Source organism: Pagrus pagrus, assembly GCF_965226575.1.
Source record: "Pagrus pagrus genome assembly, chromosome: 4".
Classification (NCBI taxonomy): Eukaryota; Metazoa; Chordata; class Actinopteri; order Spariformes; family Sparidae; genus Pagrus; species Pagrus pagrus.
The window spans coordinates 21,770,911-21,791,986 of record NC_140188.1 but is presented as its reverse complement, the minus strand read 5'-3'; the positions used below and the strand labels follow the sequence as shown (position 1 = coordinate 21,791,986).

Genomic DNA, 21,076 nt, shown 5'->3' with positions numbered 1-21,076 from the left:
TGTTCACTCTAATCAGTGTATCTCAGACTTGCTCCCTTCCTCTTCCTCCTCCTTCCTCTTCATCGTCTTCCTCACCTTTCCTGGCCTTTTTCAGGCTGTTTTCTTAAATCTTGGGCAGGGAGGGAGATTAAGAGTGGGGGAGAGGGAGAGGGGGAGGTTTCATCAGGTGAATGCTGATCTGCAGTAATGACTGAGAGACAGCGGGGGGATTATTGTGCAATATTGTCACGGGTGTTGTCTGTAGCCTGGAAATACAAAGTGACAATATTGCATGTTAATCCACGGGTCATTACAAGGTCACATGCTGGTTTTATGAAGCAGTTGTCATGCCAGCCACTGCGGCAGTTGTTTTCCAAAGATACACTTTAATCAAGTGTTCAGACAGTCAATCCCTAAATACAAGAAAACAGTTCAGTTTATTATTTATTATTGTCAGTGTTTGTGGCATGTATGAAATTCATGTTGTTGTGTGGTGAAACTGCTCTCACCATGTTACATTTTCATGTCAGAATACCTTGGGTCACAATTCATTTTGAGAGCAGAAAAAGTATCTCCGGCATGCAATGATAGGTGCAAGGGGCTTTTAATAGACTCAACATTTTGCTCTGATTGTGATTGTCATACAGACAGAAATTCAGTGTCAAAAAAGAAAGAATTTGCCTATTGATAGTCGCCTCAATGGACCATTATCCATGGGGTTCAACTATTTTTGCACTTTTTGAAGACTGTTGCATTCACTGCCATTCTTACTACCATTCCATTAATTTACTATCATTTCTTACTATCGAGGCTATGGCTTTCACCACTTACGCATTTTCAAAGCTGAATACAGCTAGTCTTGGTGTGTTTGGTGGGTCCTGTTGAAAGTCTAGGAAAGCTTGATAGGTGAGGTAGAAGTTGAAGGAAAGTGCATGGGGACAACAGAAATGTAAAATGATCACTGATCATAACTAACAGTGACAGATTTTGATTTTTACATGATTTTTTTTTATAACATTAAAGGACCAGTGTGTATGATTTAGCATCTAGCTGTCCCTTTCAAGAACCCATGATGGCATTCAGGTAAAACTAGATTTAAGTACAATGTGACATAACTATCAATTTCCAGTGTCCCCTCTTGACCTCTGTTATGTTGTATGTAGTTGTAGTTACTATTTTTAACATGCCATATATTTTGTCTTTACTTAATATAGATTTTAATTATAGATTTTACATATGGGAACTGTGCATTTCAAAATCTATCCATGATTACAGAAGGCCTGTTATGTTACAGGCTTTATAACTGTCAAAACCTTCATCTCTAATTAGTGATATTTGATATCAGTCAGTACAGATTGCATGATGAAAAAGAATCAGAGGGATGTTGGATGTCTCAGAAGTCTGTTCTTTAATATATTCAGTTTCTTTATTTACTTGCTCTAAGGGACTGTCTTTATTCTTCTCAAATAATTGAAGTGGTGTGTAATAGGTTGCCAAATTTTGCAAAAAATTATTTCCTTGTTATTTCAGAGAGAATTTAATTCTCTCTAGTTCCAATCGTTCATTGCATTCTTAATTAGATTAAAATGTGTTGGTTTAGTTCTCTTTTTTAAATGAGTAAGATCAATTTTAGTGCCAGCAGGCTGACAAATGATACTGTGAGTCTATGCTGTTTCTTTTACTATGTTAGTGCAACGGATCTAAGTCAATATGTTTATGCAAAATTCTTGATAAGGTTTGAAAAATGTTAACTTGAACACTTTAGTGACATAAAGCTTTAGTTATTTGTACCGTCAATCTAAATTAGATGCTCTCTGTTTTACTCATTCATAAATGTCTGAAGCTTTTTTTTGCATAATGCACTTAGCTGCAGCGCAGAGTTAAACACCACAGGCGACGGCACTTGTTTTCTCTTGCTCAAGAAGGTTAAATGAGGTTGTGTTTTGCTTTGCTCCACTGACTGTCATCTAGTCAGACAGAATGTCAGTCCACCTGGTTCAAACTGCAGACGAAGAACACAAAAGTAGGATAAATGTCCAAAAAGGTACAGGCTCCATTGACAAACTAGACAGCAATCGAAAAAACAGAAGAATGCACCCAGATAAACAAGGCAGGCAGACACGCACACACACACATTTCAGCCAGTGTTACCTCCTGTGGCCTCTCTTGGCCTACCGTGCCGTGCCATGTCGTGCCGAGCCGTGTGTTGTGATGCGTGGTCTAGTGGGGCTAACGGAAGCACATGTGTTGTCTGCTAAGTCTGATTAATGTAACAGACTATACTCCCCCTTCTCTCTCTGGCTGCTTTTTCTCACTGGCTGCCCTGCTGTCCTGCCCTCACCTCTCTCATGTCTGCACTCAGTCTGTGTTTCAAACCTGAGTAAAAGAGAGAGTCATTAAAATATAATACAGCATTTCTCTTGTTTTGTTGCTCTAGTGTGGAGTGTATTGGAGACTATGAAGCAAACAGCCTAGGTTTTAATATTACAAAACATCAGTTGCAGGGCTCAGGCCTGTTCAAATTTCTATATTGTCATTGAAATATGGCCCGATGTCCCTCCAGATTTTCACTGCCCATTGTCTTTTCAGTTGCTGATCAATCAGGAAGTGGTGAAATGATAATTTGACTACGTTTGAGTTTTAACGGCTGGTGTTACCTCCTCTATAACAACACTGAACTGTGTAGAAACAACAAAGCTTTTTGTTGGCTGAGGAATAAAACTCAGGCAGGTGTTTTATTCAATGCCTAAGGCATATTTTAAAGCTCTACAGCATCCCAACAGTGAAGGTATCAAAATAAATAGATCTTTAAGACAGAGGCGCAGTATACTACACTGCAAATCATGACTAAAGCAGTGGTTGTCAATTGTCTTGTGCACCAAAAGACATTAAGCTGCTCTTCGTGGCCCAATTTTGCCGCTGATATAGTGTGAAAAGCCACCGAGTTGCAGTGAGCGCTGTCACCACTCAGTTCTGGAGAGGTGCATACCCCAATATAAGAAAATACATTAGGACAAGTAGAGTGAGTGGTAGACTCCCTTGTGACCAAACCCCCCACACATGGAACAAAATGGACACTGCTGCCTACTCCTCAGGCTAGTTGTTTGTTGTTGTGTGTGCCGTGCCATGCCGTGCTGTGCCTCACCCTGTGTTTGGATGTGATGTCATGCGTGGCCAAGTGCCGGTCGAGCAGCCATAGGTGATTCTTTCCCTGCCACTGCCCTTTCCCTGCTTCCACGCAAAGGAGCAAGCGAGGTAGGCGGCCAGGCAGACGGAGAAAGGATGGCTAGGAAAGGGAAGGTATGCAAACGTGAGGACAGCCAGTCAGCCGACAAACATGCAACACTGGATTATACCCCCCTCCGAGCCCCTCACTTTAATATGCTCCTTAATTTTTTTTCACTACCCCCAATGGTGATGTCAACCCCTCCTTCCTGCCCTCTGGCTGCCCTCCTGACGTTCCTGGGACTGTTTCTGATCATTTCAACCCCTGCCCTCCGCATGCATCCATCTGTGTGTGTGTGAGTCTGAGTGATTGACTGTGGATTTGTCTGTGCTACTACCTTACAGACACACACAACCCAGACACTGGCCATCTCACACACTTTGATTCATCCACTCCACGGTACAGTATGCCCCTGATCTGTCTGCCCCCCCCTTCCTCTCCTCTCTACTACTCGCACGCCTCTGCCCCCCCCCCCTGCCCTGCACTTCCCTCTATCCCTTGTGACCACCGCTACCCCTCCCTTTTCCCCTCGTCTACACACACCCATATACACGCGCACATACACACCCAGACAAAAAGATGTAGAAACATATTCATTCGCTGTGCCGTGGTCAAGGAAAAAACGCACGAAAATACACACACTTGCCTACATCTGAACTCATGTACTTGCTCATAAATGCGAACACACTTGTCATGTGATGTGTGGTGCGCCATGGGGTCCAGATGAGTGGAATCTCAGTGTTGGCTCTCGCTACACTGAGCACCACAGGGGGTCTTTATCGTCGCAAAAATCAACAAAGCCACAGTCACGAAGCGCCGTCTCCATCACAAATACAAGCACACGGATGCGTGCGCGACTATGTGCGCACATGCGCCCGGGCATATTCCACGCACAAGCTGGCAACACACAAAAAGCAAAGAAGAACAACAAAAAAGCCAAAACAAAAGGGCTCCCTCACGCACACAAAGTGACAAAAGCTCACAAAAACATTCTCGTTTTGACACGCAAAGACAAGAGCACAGCTGGACCATGTTCTGAGTAGGACACACTCATACACACACACACCCCACAAGCTCTCACGCAGTCACAGTCCAAAAAAGAAAATAATTTAGGAAAATTAGGGGAAAAAAACATGGATAAGACCCTTAACTACTTAATCCCTTCTTAAATGCTTGCGTGATCTATCGTGTGTGTGATTTCAGAGAGAAGCGGGATGAAGTGCCAGCTAAGCAGATAGAAAGGAGAAAGCATTTGTTTGATTGAACGAGAGGGAGAGGGAGAGAGAGAGAGTCTGAAAGAGTTTAGAAGGGTCCAGGTATGATGCTTGGCAGCGCTCCTGCCTTTGTTTTTTCCTGTCTAAATCCGCCGCCCATCATCATATCACTTGATTAAACCTAATCCTAATGCCTCTAATCCTCCAGGCACCCAAAATAAAAAAAACGCCTAAGTGCCTTTTACTCCTCCATAACATCTCTAAACAGATTTCACTGTGCACTGAATTGTGCCTCCATACAGTAATTCTGCGACTACGTCTGTGAGTGTGGGTTGTAGTTTTTCCAGCCTCCCTGCTTTAAAAAATTACACAAGAGAATTCTGTTTTTTCTAGTAGTGAGGATTAAAGGAAATAAATTGTGTAGTCTGTCTGTTTGTGAAGATCTGTTGGGGCCTGTTGTCTCCAAAGCTCTGTGTCTGCCTGCTTTGTACAGCCTGCAAGCTGTCCCTCCATTAAAAACCTGGACCGCAAGCTATCTGATGAATTTCAGTACAGACGCCAAAGGTTTAAAGTATTTGAGAACCCGACAAAGAAACACTGAAAAAGCATGCTTCACAAACAGGTCAGTAGTATCTGATGTAACGATTATTTTCATTACTGATTTTTTTGTGGATTGTTACCTCCACCTAGGTTACGTTACGCAAAAACTACTGATTTCCACAAAACTTGGATGGAGCCAAGGCCTCAGCCCAGATTAGACCCCATTAACAATTGGTGCGGATGTTTGTAAAGGGACAGATCCAGGAATTTGTCCTCACCTGGGGCTTTTTTTTAACATTTTCTTTGGTATCGCTGAGTACAATTTGATGTGGATCCTAGACCTGGTTATGCAGTTATGGCTGGTTTAAAATGTAGACTTATATATGGCTATCGAGTTTGATATTGGATTTGGCTTGATTGAATTAGAGGAAACTGTTGGGCCTTGGCGGAGGTTTGCGCTTTACTAAGTGCTATTCGAGTTTTAGGATCAATGCTTTTATCAAAAAATTGTGAAACATGCTCATCACAATTTCCCGGAGCCTAAAGCGACGTCTTCAAATTGCTACTTTTGTCCAACCGTCTAAAACCAAAAGACTCTTCATTTACTGCCATAAAGACAAGCAGCGAGTCCTCACCAGCAAATGTTGATGAAAAACAACTCAGATGATTAATCAATCTTAATAATAGTTGCCAATCAGTTTTCTTTTGACTGAATAATAAATTAATCAAGTCATTGTTGCACTGACATAAATAAAAGGAGAGGCTCTGTTTGATGCAGAACATCAATCCTAGCCTGTTGTCCCTTTAAGTGGCTGCCTTTGTAGTTCTTCTAACTTCTCCAATAAATCCTGCATGTCATAACAACCAAGAACAACCAAGTTATGAATCACATTGGGTTCATTTGTGTTTGTATGTGGATTGTACTGCGTTGGAACAATGTGTGCTTGTGTGTGTTGACGGCTGGATGCCTTGGTCAGTTTTTTGTCATGGAATGCATGTGAGCGTACGTATGGACATCAAGGGTGTACGGTGCATTCATGTGTGTGTGTCTGGTGTCTACATTCGTGACAGTGACCCTATTCTAGTGTTTTGATGAACCAGATGGGTCACGGCAGCTGTAGCTGAAGAGGCGGGGGTGGACGAGGGAGACGAGGAGGAAAGGGCAGGAAAGGACAGTTTAGGAAGGAGAAAGGATGCATGGAAGAGATGGAAGATTAGGGAAACGTGAAGGAGGAGTGGAGAGGTGGAGTGAACGTAGCAAAGGAGAAGTTGCCAAATTGAACAAAAAAAATTATATTTTTTATGTCTTGTCTGCATGGCGTCACATCTCCACCCTTAGTGCATGAGACAATGAGCGCAGACAGACACACGCAGACAGTCAGGGAGTTAAAAAGGCATCGTGTAAATTAATTATGTTTCTTATCCTGGCAAGACACCAACAGCCCACAGAATGCCCCCACCCTCTACCCCCCACCTGCACCACTCCACCCCTCCTAAATGTTTCACATCAGGCGAGAGGTAATAGCCCCATGTTTAATTGATGGAGCATCGAAGCAATGTGGCGATAACATGGACTGTGGAGGGGGTCCGGGACGCAAAACACAGACACACACTCACACACAGAGCGGTCATGGTACCTGTTAGGTGTGGACGCATGCTGGAGGTTCAGTTACAGGAGGAGGTGGAGGACTGGCGCTCTGTGGTTATTGAATAAGGATTGAGCTACTACATCACTAATGTACCCTGAGGCATTATACATGTTCTGCATAGTTACATACATTATGTTGATTTTATTATAAGAGCCTCTGTAATAGATATTCATTCGCTTTATATATGATAGAATAATCTTTACCAGATGAATTAAAACAATGTGTTGCGAGTGTAAGAGCTGTACGTGGCCGCAGTCCAGCATACTAATGGAGTCAATCAAGAGACAGAATGAAAGAGAGATAAGAGACACAAGGGGAGCCATAGAAGTGTTGTGTGCACCAGAGGACAAAGAGATTGGGTGTGTAGAAGAGAAGCATCTATTGGCTGCTGGCATGAAACATTTAAAGGACATCAAGACCTTTCTCCTCCTCTCCCTCACTCTTTTTCCTTGTTTCATTCAAACAGTCCTCGACTCTCTCTTTTCCTCTCAGGTATTTTTTGTGCAAGCACGTGTGCTTGTGTGCGGTTGTAATTGTGTGTGTGTGTGTGTGTGTGTGTGTGTGAGCGTGTGAAGGGGGTTAGCTTTGTGGTTTGAGTGCTAAGTGAACGTGTCAGTGCCCAGGGCAAGGGGTCTCCCCGCGGGGCCAAACTCAGTCACGGGAGCGCACAACCCACTGGTGGCGCAGACATTCTGCCCTCAGGGTATGTGCGTGTGTGCGTGTGTGAGTGAGCAATTGTGTGAGTTTCCTGTCTGTCTGAAGATGCTTATGTGAGTAAATTTGCCTTTGTATGTGTCCGTCTACGTCTGCGTCTTTTGTTTGTACCCGCTTACGTGTTCGTGCTTGTAGCTTTGTGGGTTGTGATGTGTGTGTCTGTTTGTTAGTCTGTGTGCGTCTTTGGGTGTTTTTGTCTGCGTCTTTCATCTGCCCCCGTGTGTGCTTTTGACTGTGTTTGCGCTGGGTTGTATGACTGTGAGAAAGCTGTGTATATTTGTGCGTGTTTCTCAAGCAATAGCGAAGGCACGACTCAGCCCTCAGGTCACTTTAACTTTGCGTATTGCCCTCTTGTTGTCGGTCTTCATGACTACATCACTTGCAATAAGAAACCCCCCCACCCCCACCACCACCACCACATGCACACGCACTCATCATTTACATGCATAAGCATTTTTGGACCAAATACAACCCCCACTCACAAACACACACTCGCTCTCTCTCTCTTGCTCTCTCTCTCACACACACACACACTCAGTAGTTTTTGCTGTATCTATGCCTGCAGGAACCATGAGGACATCTGCACAGTAAACACTAAAACCCCCTGAGTCCCAGTCCCAAATATTGCTCACACTTGCACGCACTTACTCATTCTGGCTCTCTCTATCTGTCTCTCTCTCTCTCTCTCTTTCTCTCTCACACACACACACACACACACACACACACAGACACGCTCACAAGCTCACGCTGCAAACAGATAATAGCCCATATTCTCCAGAGTGCATTCTGCAGCAACACAATGTAATACATTGTCGTGTTGTGTAGCTTTTTCTCCACCCACACTAATACATTCCCCCTCTCCCTTTATGTCCTCTCTGTCCATTTTCCTGTTTTCATTTTCTCTCGGGGTAAAAGTCCAACTCAGTGGATGCCAACACCTAATAGGGAGAGCATTAGGAGCACACCTTTGCTTTATTTCACAAGCATCCATGGGAACCCTGCAAAGAAATGAACATAAAGCAGTACAAAAAGCAATCAGGCGTCAGATCTCAGACTGCTTTTCACTCTTGTTTTGTGACAAACTCATTAGGCTCAGGCGTGTCGAAATAGGATTTTGATATGAGTATCATGGTGTAGGTGGAGTGTATTGATGTATCTGAGGGTTGTATTTTCTACATTTTATTATCATTTCAGTGTTCAGTACTTCCTTTTTGACTGTTTTTCCATTGAGTTTCATGATTGTGATTTGTTGTTGCTGGAGACCATTTTCCTCTGATGTCAAGGTCAGGGTGGGAAGCTCAAATGTCTTACTGCTGTGTTCCAGGTTGAACGTCGTTAAAATGTGGGGAATCTGACAAATTGTTATCATTTCACCACTTCCTGATTGATTAGCAACTAAAAAGGACAATGGAAAGTGAAAATCTGGAGGGAAATCAAGCCATATTAAAAGGTAAAACAGCATATTGGTAACCCATTGGCTTCTGTTAGACAACAGCTAACGTTAGCATTCAACCACTTCCTACCTAACATTGCTGTTTAAGTGATACCATAGGAAAGGCGTAGATTAATTCTAAAATATCACCACTCACCTAGCAGACAGTTATTCAAACCAGGAAGTAAAACACACTGGGTGTGTGGATCAGTAATGTTAGCTGGGAAGTGGCTGTAAATGGCTATCAAATATGTTGTTATACCTTGAAATATAACTTGATATCTCTCCAGATTTTCACTATCCATCATCTTTTCAGTTGGACGAATTGTAATCACTTTGGTGATCCTCTGACTTTTCATCTGGCGCCACCATCCAGTAGAATTTGGTGCGTTGGTTTATTTCCAAATACCTGCAAAAATAATGACATTCTTCAGCTGTACCTTGTATTTTTTGATAATTATTGCCGCCAAGGAGGCTATGTTTTCATCGTGACCATTGTTTGGTTTGTTAGCAGGATTACATAAAAACTACAGAACCGATTTCCATAAAACTTGAATGGAGGATGTGTCTCGGCCCAGAATTGACCCAATTTTTGTTAATTTCTCAGGTCATAATGCATGGATCTTGATGGTGTCTATGAGTGAGTACAAAAGGGGAGCGTTTGGCCTTGGCGGAGGTATGCACTCTACTGAGTGCCATTCTAGTTTCCAAATGTGTGCATGCTTAACTAATATTGTGAACATGGTAAACATTACTGCAAGCATCGCATAGACCCCTCCTCCTCTTCTTGTACCACAGCATTCGCTGCGAGTGCAGTGCTCTTTTTCCAAAGTGTTCTTCCGTCTGTCTTTCTGTCTGTCATGGCTGCTAGAAGACAGACTCCCGCTGTCCTGAAGACATGAGGCAGACATAATCTGCACCTAGACCTGACATGGATAGACAAGGTGCTAACACAAAGCAAGAAGACACTGTGATAGGTGGGAACAGAAAGTTAGATGGAGAGACTGAGAGAGCGAGAGAGAGGGAAGCACAATCTTCTTAAATGCATCACCTGTCAATCATTTGTCATGTCAGAAGCACTTTCAAGTGTTGCTGCGTGTTTTGTCTGCCTGTCTCGTCTCCCACCCTGTCATTCTTTTTGACTTCTCTCTTACTGTAAAGGAGGAAACAAGAGAGGCAGAAGGAGCGAGAGTGGAACGGCAAGGACGTCGATCATTCAATGAAACTCATTTCAGTGTCTTTCAGGAAAAGACTTTCAAGCAGTCGGCTGCCGTTCTTTTGATCTCTGTCCTTTGACTCAGCTGTCTTCTCAGTTTAGGCTCTTACCATTTGTTCTTCTCCGTCTGTACTTGTGGATCACCAGAAAGGACGAGACAATGCAGCTTTCAAACACTATTTCAAAGTCATCTGAGTGGAGATTTTAGCCCTCAGCCGTAATTATTCTCTTAATGTAACTTGTGTTGATTTCAATGTCACAAAGTATCTACATTTTCATTTACATGAACCCATCTGAAGAAGCTTATTTGGAGTTGGAGCCAGCTGATGGATGTGTCCCTAATTTGCATTTAATTTTCTGCAGCTTTTTATATGAACAGAAAGCTAATGAAAATATACAGCATCTGACACTATTTGAATGGTCCTGAGGCAATAAACTCCCTAGACTTGAAATTAATGTAAAGTTACTGTTTTTCTTACTTCTACCTTAGGCTCCTTTCTCCATGGTGCTGTGGGCCTAGGTGGGGAAAGAGGAAGAGTTAATTTTTGACACAAGACTATCCCCATGAATGTCTGTTTAAGTTACATGCTTATTTAAAAAGGCCTTTGCAGCCATCTGAAGCAGAATGTTTGCACCACAGTGGATGTGGGTGCCCAAATGGACAATCATATGTCCTCTGTGCCTTGACAGCAGTAATTGAATGATCAGTTCCCGGTTGTTTTCCCAAGCATGTCAGTTTCGTTTGCAAGTTTCTTTCACCTTGTTTACATCATGCAGCAGTCTATTTGGAGCTTTCTGACATGCAAGCCATCAGCGTGTCATCTGGATTTCTGCTGCCGCTCTGCCACATATCATCACGAAGATGAAAGCTCGGGGGATGTGATCTTATCCCCCGTAAGCCTGAAAGAAGTGACAGCAGCTTGGAGAGAATACATAGACACACACAGAAAAGGAAAGATAATTTTGGGAGGTGTTTTTTCCAACAGACAGCAGTAAAAACAATATCTGAAGGAGGGATTAGAGTATCTGTGTTCCTCGGCTTTGAAAGGATGACAGATAAAGAGATGTTTTTGACACCAGCGGTTGCAACAGATTTTGATGGATAATGGAGCTTGTAGTTGTCAGTCTAAATGTTTTTATAGACAGCTTTGATATTTCAGATGTAAGAAGGCTCCATACATTAAATCCTACAAAACTGAATGCTATTTCTGGACTTATCCTCAATTTTTCATTTCCTGATTAAAAAAAACAAGTAGTATTTTGATTTAAACATTCATTTATATAATAATCAACACACTTAAAGTGCTTATTGAACTTACAAATGTATAGTATAATTGCTTAAATTGACTATGTTAAATTGTGTTGAAATATTATATTCTTGAACAGCAAAACTCAATTCAATGCAGGTGAAAGATTAGCTGTCTTTCTCATATTTTAATGTGCAACAGTTCTTGCATGAGATGATGAACAAGATTTACGAGATGGAGATATCCAAAATATCTAACCAACAAAGCTTGGTCAAAGTTTGAATCATTAGACTTAGCAGCCCATCACACACTTAGACAAGACAGTTATTGCATACATATTATTAATCCAATTTATAACAAAACTACAAGTATTGAGTTGAACAGAAACACGTTATGTTCTCCTATAGTCATGAGTTAACTGTCCTTTCCATATCATAATAGTCTGTTGTGCGACAACAGCCCAAATATTTGCTTCTCAATAATGCTTTTCTTATAATTTCTAACAAATTGTATGTGTTTTTCCTTCAGATGGAGCGCAGTGAGACGATCTGTCGTTACTGCGGCGTAAGCTACCTCATTTTCCACGAGTTCCAGCAGCTCCACGCCCGACTGGCTCAAATGGAAACCGAGCTCCAAGAGCTGAGAGAGACCGCCGAGAAGGAGAAGGCCCAGCGAGAGGCACTGGAGCTGGGCAGGCTGGACTGGGAGAGTGCACTTCACCTGGAGGTGCAGAGACAGGCAGAGGAGAAAGAGAAAAGCGAGAGAGAAGAGCTAGAAAAGCGGAACAAAGAAACGGAGAAAGCCCTGAGAGAAGAGCTTGAACAAAGGAATGAGAGGAAGAAGATAGAGATGAAAGAGGAGTATCAGAGAATCAATGAAGAAAATGAGAGACGACTTAGAAGAGAGCTGGGCGACATGGAGGAGGAGCGACTGAGGAAGCAGAGAGAGGAGCTGAAGAGGGGCGCCGAGGAGAGAGAGAAAGTTCTGAGTGACGCACTTCAAAAGGCCAATAAAAATGTAGACGAGCTGAGAAAATACCTCCAACAGCTGGAAGAGAGGTGAGGTTTGTATGTGTTTGTCTGTGCTTCCCGTCCCTGGTGTGAAATGATCTCTAATACTAGGCTTCATGTGGGCAATTATCCTGTGAGTCATGCTGTTAACACAAAAACACACAAACACACTCTCGGGCAAATCAAACATGTATCCCACTATCTGGTGTGTGCATGTGCAATCTCCGACACAAACCTTGCTGTATAATTACAGATTCCACTGCCGTTTTAAATGCCTCCATAATCCAGTACCTCGAAAAGGGGAAAATAGATGACATACATGAGTTTTATGAGACCAGACTGTTTACAATATTTATCAGGTTTGTTCACTGGCTGGAATGGTTTTTCTCAACGACAAACATACTCATACACACTGCAAGCAGGGTCTGACTTTATATGGGGAGGAAACAGTGTGTTTGTGTTTGACAAACATCCTCCTCATTTTGTCAGAGAATTGACTCGCCTGCTTATATTTAGTAAAGAGAAACAAGTAGCCAAGTAACACCTCATTGATGCATCGCATTAGATCAGTGTCCAGAAGTGATACATGAGTGGGCAGGCTTCGTTTTATCAGGATGTGTGGAGGTGCTGGGTGTACAGAAGATAACCCTGTCACTTTCATAACATAGCGAGAGAGAATAGAGTTCTACTCAAAGGTAGAGAGCTTATTTTAGCTTTGTTTTCAACACTCCACATGCCAAAAACGATTATAATGTATTCCACTGCGCTGTTTGCTCTCTTGATCCTTATACTCCCATACAATATGACCGGCAGCGGTGGAATGTGCATTTACTGAAGAATATAATACTTCAGAGTATAATACTTTATACTGTGTAGTTAGTTCTCAGCCATGAGCCCACATTTTGGAAGGATGTAAAGAAAGGCAAAACTGGGAGAACAACAGCAAGCAATTGTGATACCATTTTGTAATGATTTTTCTAATGGTTTATGCCTTGAGGCTTTGTATAACATCAAAAGTGCACTGTAGAGGCGTACAGCTGCTCCCAAAAAGCATTTGGCATCCTAATCGATAACAAATGTTTTAGTCCTGTTCCTCCACGGCAGCGTGCACATAGCGTCTCCCTTCTTATTCAGTTGATGGGTAGATGTAGTCCTTCGATTGCTGTGAATTGCTTTGTGACACCTGTACATGACGCACCATTTCATGTTGATTGGTCTGCTCCATCTTCAGTTAAAGGCTAATGTTAGGATACTAGGCCATATCAGGTCCATGTTAAACATGGGGTCACTTTTTGCATCTGGCACACGGTTTATTATCTGATTGAGAGGGTTGTAGAGGGTTGTTTGACTGTTCTGATTCGCAGTAGTGTGTCAAATCGGTGTGAGCAGACTGATCACAGGACAACTAGGCTATTGACCACGATCTAGTCTGAATGTCTGCAGATGCACTTTTCTGATGACACGACATGGATTAATGATGTGTTGTGATGTGGGTGGTGTGTGTGTGTGCTGTTCAGGATCAACTGGTTTGTGGAAATTGGTGGTCTTCTTTTTAATGTGTGGTTCCAGTATAGCCAGCAATGTATCACACTGGAGCACTGACATCTTGAAACACACCTGGAAGTAATCATGATAATTCCACAGCCCTTTTATCAGCATGTGAAACTCTTGATCCAGGAGACCTGTTTTCTTTGTCTTTGCTCAAGAAGGGAGAGGACCACAAACTCATCTTCACATAAACTGACTTGGTGTGCAAAGGCCTTTATTCTCAGACCCTCTGAATTAGAGACAAAGGACTCACACCCTCACATTACCATTAAACAGTCACAGTGGCAGAATTTAAAAGACCATTTTCTCGATTGAAAGCGGGCTTAATGAACCAGAGTGCAACAGAGCCATGCAGCATGTCTATGTTTAAAATAATGGATACGGCCGTGTCCTTTTCTCTTCATTACTATGCTATCATTTACTGCTATTTCTCTCTCCACCTACACATGTTTTATATCTCAGCTGAATGCAACAAGTTCACTCATGTTCTTTGGGGGCTGCAAGAAGCTATTCTAGGGAATGTACGTATACACCAAGAATGGTCTTATAAATAAGTTTAAATATGCACTGATTCATCTCAGGATGCCTACTAACGTCACAGCCTCTTCTATTTCTCTGTCTGCTAGTGTGTGTGTGTGTGTGTGTGTGTGTGTGTGTGTGTGTGTGTGTGTGTGTGTGTGTGCAGTAGAATTTAAAAAATCATGGTAGAGATATTGCTGCTTTTTACTTTTTCCACTTAGCATGTCCATTTTCAAATTCAAGCATCATCATCATCAAAAGTATGTTCATATGTTGTGTCCACATTAAGTGCCATATGGTGTACACAAACACACGCATGCACACACACATGCAAACAGGTGGTGAAGACTCCTGTTGTGTCACTTGCATCAGCTTTAAATGGTTGGTTATCAAAAAGCTGGTGTGTGTAATCAAACAGCTATTAAAGGCCGAGTTAAGTTTCTGGGAAAACATGTATGAAATGCTGGCGTGCCATCAATCATGAGAATGCTGTAAATAGCCCCTAACATGTAAAGACTCCTGTTGAAATGCAAAACAATGACAACAATCTTAAGGGCTAGTCACACAACTGTATACAGACGTGCACGCACAGCCACACACACACCTGCAGCCTCACCCACAAATGCCCAGTGTGCAACATAAATAGATAATACTTCAGAGGGTGTTGTGGACACACAATCACACACACATGCACTCACACAATTAAAATGCTCTCTTATTAGCTCAGTTGGAAACCATTCAGGTAACAGCTCTATAGACCCACAGAGGTGTTTTCACTTACTCTGTCTGATTCACTGCATTTGATACACTGTCCACATAAAAAAAATGTAATTTAGCATGGAATTCTGAAAGATGTACCTTTCTAGCTTTTCTCCACTCGTTTTCAGTCTTTTCTCCTCTGGTGTTTATTAGAGCTAGACTGATAAATGGGCAGGCTAAAGCCTGATGTAGGCAAAAGCACAATAAACAATCCTGCAGGAAAATTGACTGAGGCCAGTTCGTCGGTATGCCAGAGCTACTTAGAGGATACAGGGACAGGAGTGTAGACACAGTGTTTCCCACACGTAAACTTTTCTTGGATGGATAGGTATATAAACGGCCGCCTAAGTATATTTGGCGACCCATTTAAGCATTTTTTACTTTCATTTTATTTTACAACACCATCCACAATCAATAAACTAGTTGACAATCTCGCCTCGCTCTACTCCTCCTGTCTACTGACATCAGCACATGCTCTGCAGAGAAACACAGGAAAAGAGAGAGAGGGTACACAGTAATTCTGTGGGAAACACTGGAGAACAGTTGGAGATCAGTAGCCAGATCCACCAGCTGCCACCAGTAAGTTCAAACTGAACCTAGTTATTATTACTAATTTGTGATTTATGCCTTGTGAAAATAAAAGCGGTTGCACCACAGAGATAAGTTACAGCTTAACTCTAAGTGAGACATAAATAGTTACACATGCTAGGGTAAATCATAAAATGTCACAGAATTTATTCTCACTAATGGTTAAACGGCAGTTTTTCTGCCACACAGCATCATTTCTTCATTACTTGCTCATCATTTTGCAACACAGTAATCCTGTAGAGGTCTGATTTATAGATGTGATATTTTATTGGTCTAACTTACTACAACATACCTCGATGATGGGTGGTTCATGCCAGCCAGAAATGTAATGTGCACGGTGACCTTGTTTGATGGACCTCTATCTGTCTTTGTCAATTGGCCTTAGTTATGACTTAAAGGTATAGTTGGTAATGTTGGAGAGCTAGCAAGATTTGAAAGTGGCACCTCGTCTAAGCTCCACCCCCTTCTCCCCCTCCCGTCAGTGCTCCGTCCAAAGCCCCGCCCCCACAAACTTTAACGCGCATCAGACAGTCGTCAGCAGGGCAGAGGAGAGCCGTTAGCATTGGGCTAATACAAGCTACAAAAGTAGCTAAGTTGGCTAACGTTACATATTTCATGAAAATAACAAATCCCCCCGAAGCAAAACAAATAATTACCTGTCCAACAGAAATGCAGCAACCTCTGCATCACTTCTGGAAGTGCTACCTTTGGCTGCATTTCCTCTGACAGTGGTCTCTCTTGCTAACTGTGCTAACTCTTCTTCTTCTGTTGTTTTATGGCGGTTGGCAAACAACTGTTAGGTGTGCATTACTGCCACCTTCTGACCTGGAGTGGATCTCCTGCTAACTCCATATGGAGTGTGCTGAATATATCGAGTAATCCGGCAACACGTGACACGTGATGAGTGCGCGCAGGGAGGAGGGGGGGACAGAGGGGGGTGCAGGCAGGACGAGACATGAAGGCATCTGATTGGTTCTTTCAACTCGGACCGAGAGGGAGGGATTGGTCAGAGTTTTTACAGGCCTGCAGCTGCCACAGAGGTCTGATTTATTTCGTTCCTTTTTCTGAACACATTATGTATGGACTACTCTCAGGATGGAAAGACCATTTCACCCAGTATAACAAACAGTGTTTCTGAACAGGATTACCAACTATACCTTTAATGTCCGTGGGGCAACCACTTTTAATAGCTGATTTACTGTAGTTACAAACTAACTACTACCTGCCAACCCTCTAGTGTTGACTTTACACCTTGCCTAGTAGAGAACTTACACAAGCACTCTACATTTACTAAATAGTCCACTACATGTCTGCCATTTTCTGTAAAAACGAAAAAAGTACAAACCCATCATGACATTACCCATCAGCCTTGAGTCTGGCATTACGGTCATCTCCATCTTGTTTTTTTGGAGCTAGAAGTGACAACATTTGGACAAGAGGGTGGAGCTGGGGACAATATCCTGATTGGATCTAACTGACAGTGAAGTCACCCCTTGCCGGTCATGAGAAAGATTTCAGGTTTAAGGCACTTCCACATTGGCTTCGTAATTCATTGGTTTGAAATTCATGCTCTTTATAGTACCCACAAAAATCCAAAAATGGAACAAAAAAGGTAGTTGCTGTGTCACTCAGTGGTGAGCAGTAAATTGAGATTTTGGACTAAATAGTCACAGCACATCAATAGATATCTGTCTATATGCTGGGCATTATATAACAAGAGGTTACAGAACGGAAAAGCCAGGCTTAAACATCCAGGACAGATTGGTTCACACTAGATATTGTGCTTTAATTTTTGCAGTCTTTGTGTGTGTATGCGTGTATGTGTAGGCCACAGCCGGTATGCTCATATGGCTTGCTGGGTTGCAGGTTGTCCGTATGTTGTTGTGTGTATGGTAGACTGGTGAGCCAATCCACTAATGTAAGCTGATTATCTCTCTGATACACCGCACGCAAACACACACACACAGACAAACACAGTTGTGCTCTGGAGCCTCGGGGCCAAGCGTGGGTCAGGAGGTCAAAGTTCAGTCAGAGATAATGATGCACGACACAGTGATGTGTGAGACGCCCGCATGGACTGACAGCAGTGAATACTTTCTTTCACTCGTTTGCCTTCTTATATATGTCTTTTGTCATTTGAGTGAAATATCTGTCTTCTGCCTTCGTCACCTGCTCACAATCTCACTCTCCTTCACTCCCCTCTGTTGATCCCTTAACACTCACACCAGCAATTTGCCAGTACTTTGCTGCAATTGCACACCGTCCCTCACACAGGTGGTAATGAACAGATTAAAAAGCAAAAGAGGGAGAGAGAAAAGATAGCATGCGAGTGGGAGTTAATGAGGATGTTCTGAACGGCTGGCTACACAGCAGGAGTGTGACTATGTTGTTATGTGAGATGTGTTTATGATTGACGGCTCTCCCCTCCCACACTGAGAGACTTAATACAGCTTTTGTTGGGAGATTATGTAATTTACCATAAAAGGACAATAGATTTTATACTGGAATGGATGTAAATGTCTCAAGCCAGCGGGGTACTTGCGAGGTTCTGGCCTTTTTGGACTTGAGCAAAGTTTTAATTAAAGATACTGACCTAAGAGCGACCCCACCCCCACCACCCAGGTTTTTCTCTTCTTCTCTTGACATGCCATTTCTTCCTTCCTCTATCTGACTTAGTAGTTTGACCCCACATTGGTCTGACAGGATAAGAGAGGTGGTTATGGTGTGTGTGTGTGTGTGTGTGTGTGTGTGTATGTGTGTAGTGGTAGAGCCGGACTGGTAGCTTGATAAAAACACACTCACCCTACAACCCAAGCCTGATTAAAATGTCACCTGTCAGTGTGTTCGTGACACGAGTGTTTAGGTGTGCGTGTGTGTATGACAGGTGCATGACAGAGGAGAAGAGAAGAAGGGTAATAATGTGCAGAGCGCAATTAAACCTGATTTCATAATGTCACCTGCTGAACAAGTTCAAGCACAGATGAGCTGGAGATATTTTGATATGTCTACTTTATAAGTTGATTAGCAAAAACGTTAGGTGTTTTCTAACATGTGAGTGAGACATGAGGTGGGTGGATATGGTTAGTGATGTCAAGGATGTCACAGTACACAGCTTTTAAGCCTGCTCTTCAGCTGCTAACCGAGTAGCACAAAGCACATAGCCCCTGAATCAAAGAACAGAGCTGCAGTGGCAGCAGCAGACTCCTTCAGCAGCTTTCATTAGCACAAAGCACACAGCTCCTGAACCAAAGAACGGAGCCATGGTGGCAGCAACACATTCTTTCAGCAACAGTCTTTCAGCGGCTAACTTTAGCACAAAGCACACAGGCCCTGAGCCGGACAAATCCACTAAGCACAAAGCACACACTTAGCAGTAAGAAGTAACTGCAGCGGGTAGCTTTTTCAGACTGAGGTATGTTTTTGACTGCTATTTCGCTCAGGTATATATGATTGCTTCATTTTGGCATATTGTAGAATAGTTTGTTCATGTATTAATTAGACAAAAAAATGAAGAGAGCTCCTCGAACGTAGCGAAGTAGCTGCTAACACATTTACCTGCTGGCCAGTGAGAGCTACGGGGCAGTCGATGTCTATGTAGTCAGGCAGTGTGCATTCACATGTTTCAGAGGAGTGGCTATGGAGGGAGGCCTGAAGGGAGTTGGGATTGTATCGGTTGGTAACTCTAGCTTTAGCTTGTTCTTGCTGGTTTCTACAATCTTACCAGTCCCAGCTTTAATAGTGACACTGGCAGTCGCCACCTAAAGTTGTCTGATAGGGGGATTTTTTTATCTTCTACCTCTACCTTCCACCCCACATGATGTGAATTTGGCAAAACCTCTTTCCAGCAGATGACAAAGATATACTAAATTTACTATCAGCTGTGTTTGACTTATTCATTTGAGACTCTAGACCAAAGTAGGTTTGGGTGCTCTTTGAGAGCCGGTGTCTGTACTCAACCAAAGATAATTTGTGTCGGAAAAGACTCACCACTCTGTAACACTGCTCAATGATCATGAGTAGTTTTTGTAATTCAACAAGGCCAAAAGAGTGGCAAATGATCTAGCTGATTGCATCACGTTAAATTAAGAAGAATCCCCTATTTAAACATTTAAAAGCTTATCAACTACATAAGATCTGGAGTGTTTATAAGCAAGCTACTCAGGGAAAATAAAGTAAAGGCAAAAAGTGTAGTTTCAGTGGCAGTTTAGGCAATTTCAAAGTGGTTGAATCAAAGCGTGAACATGTATACGAATGAGGAGCTGATACTGGTATAAAACAATAGAAAGCACAACTTATATCCTTTGGTAATTTGTTGGCAATTTGATAGTAACTAAATGAAGCTTCACTGATCTTTGCTCTTACTTTTCATATAGCAAGCTAATGTTTGGTAGAGAATGTAAGAGGTCTGGCTGTTTCATACTCTACAAGCAGGTCAACTAATATGAAACATGCTCTTCTCTCTCTGTCAGGATCCTGGTATCAGTATTCTGATCCAGTTGCAGTTTTTTAGGTTAAATCATGAACCAGTTGATTACCAAATATTAGTATAGACGGTATTATGGTCGCTCGTTAGCTGAAGTAATTCGATATTGTGAAAAATATTGAAGGCAAACATCGCAACATTCAGTAATATCTTATATTGGCCCAGTCCTTCAGATGATGTACTGCTCTCTTAAAAAAAGTATACAAGTTGAATCAAATGAAATTCAATAAGAGATTCAAAGCAATTAAGGTTTTGATGAGTGGATTGTATACTGATAAAATGTTATCAAACCTTTATCCTGCACTTAACAGCTTTACTAATTGTCATCAGAGTTTGAGCCTTCCCAGATACACCCATTTGGTATGCTTTCTCTTTCTGTCTCTATACCAGTTGAATGCCATTTACACGTCAATCAAAACTCAACAAGGGGTAAAAACTACCCCTTGGTAGAAGAAACTGCTAAAAATGTATGTCCAGACAGAGCTCATCTAACAAAAGACAGGTTGAAACACATCATCTAACTCGTGCACATGCTTATGGTGTTGAGAGAAGTGTCTGGGAATTTGATATGCTCTGCTCGCTTCCCCTTGGCTGGTCTCAGTCTTGATCCAAACATTGTGTCTGGATGTGAGTCTGTTTGCGTCTGTACCCAACTCTATGTGATTGTGTGTGTGTTTGTGCAATGTAGTGTGTGTTTCTGTGTGCACACACCTGCACACACCTTTGTGCACAGTTATAAAAATTAGATTTGGCAGGTATGAAGAATGAATCATGAAAATGTGTGAAAATGAACTCACACACACAGACACACACACACACCTGGGGCTGGATTGCAACAGTGATAAGACGACTTGCAGGTGGGAGAACAGGAGTGGAGGAGAAACAAATGATGGATGACAAATAGAAAGGCATCCATTTGTAACGAGGAAGTACTTTATGGCTAATTAGTTAT

General features: G+C 42.4%; 1 protein-coding gene across 3 annotated transcripts in view; it reads left to right on the top strand.

Annotated features, from left to right (window-relative positions):
* lekr1 (Leucine-, glutamate- and lysine-rich protein 1) overlaps nt 1-21,076 on the top strand; it is an 84,434-nt gene that overhangs the window by 11,890 nt on the left and 51,468 nt on the right. For all 3 annotated transcript variants that reach the window (XM_084350797.1, XM_084350795.1, XM_084350796.1), the window contains one exon: nt 11,746-12,275. In XM_084350797.1, the coding sequence (XP_084206923.1) occupies nt 11,746-12,275 (530 nt within the window). The remainder of the gene's footprint in view (nt 1-11,745; nt 12,276-21,076) is intronic.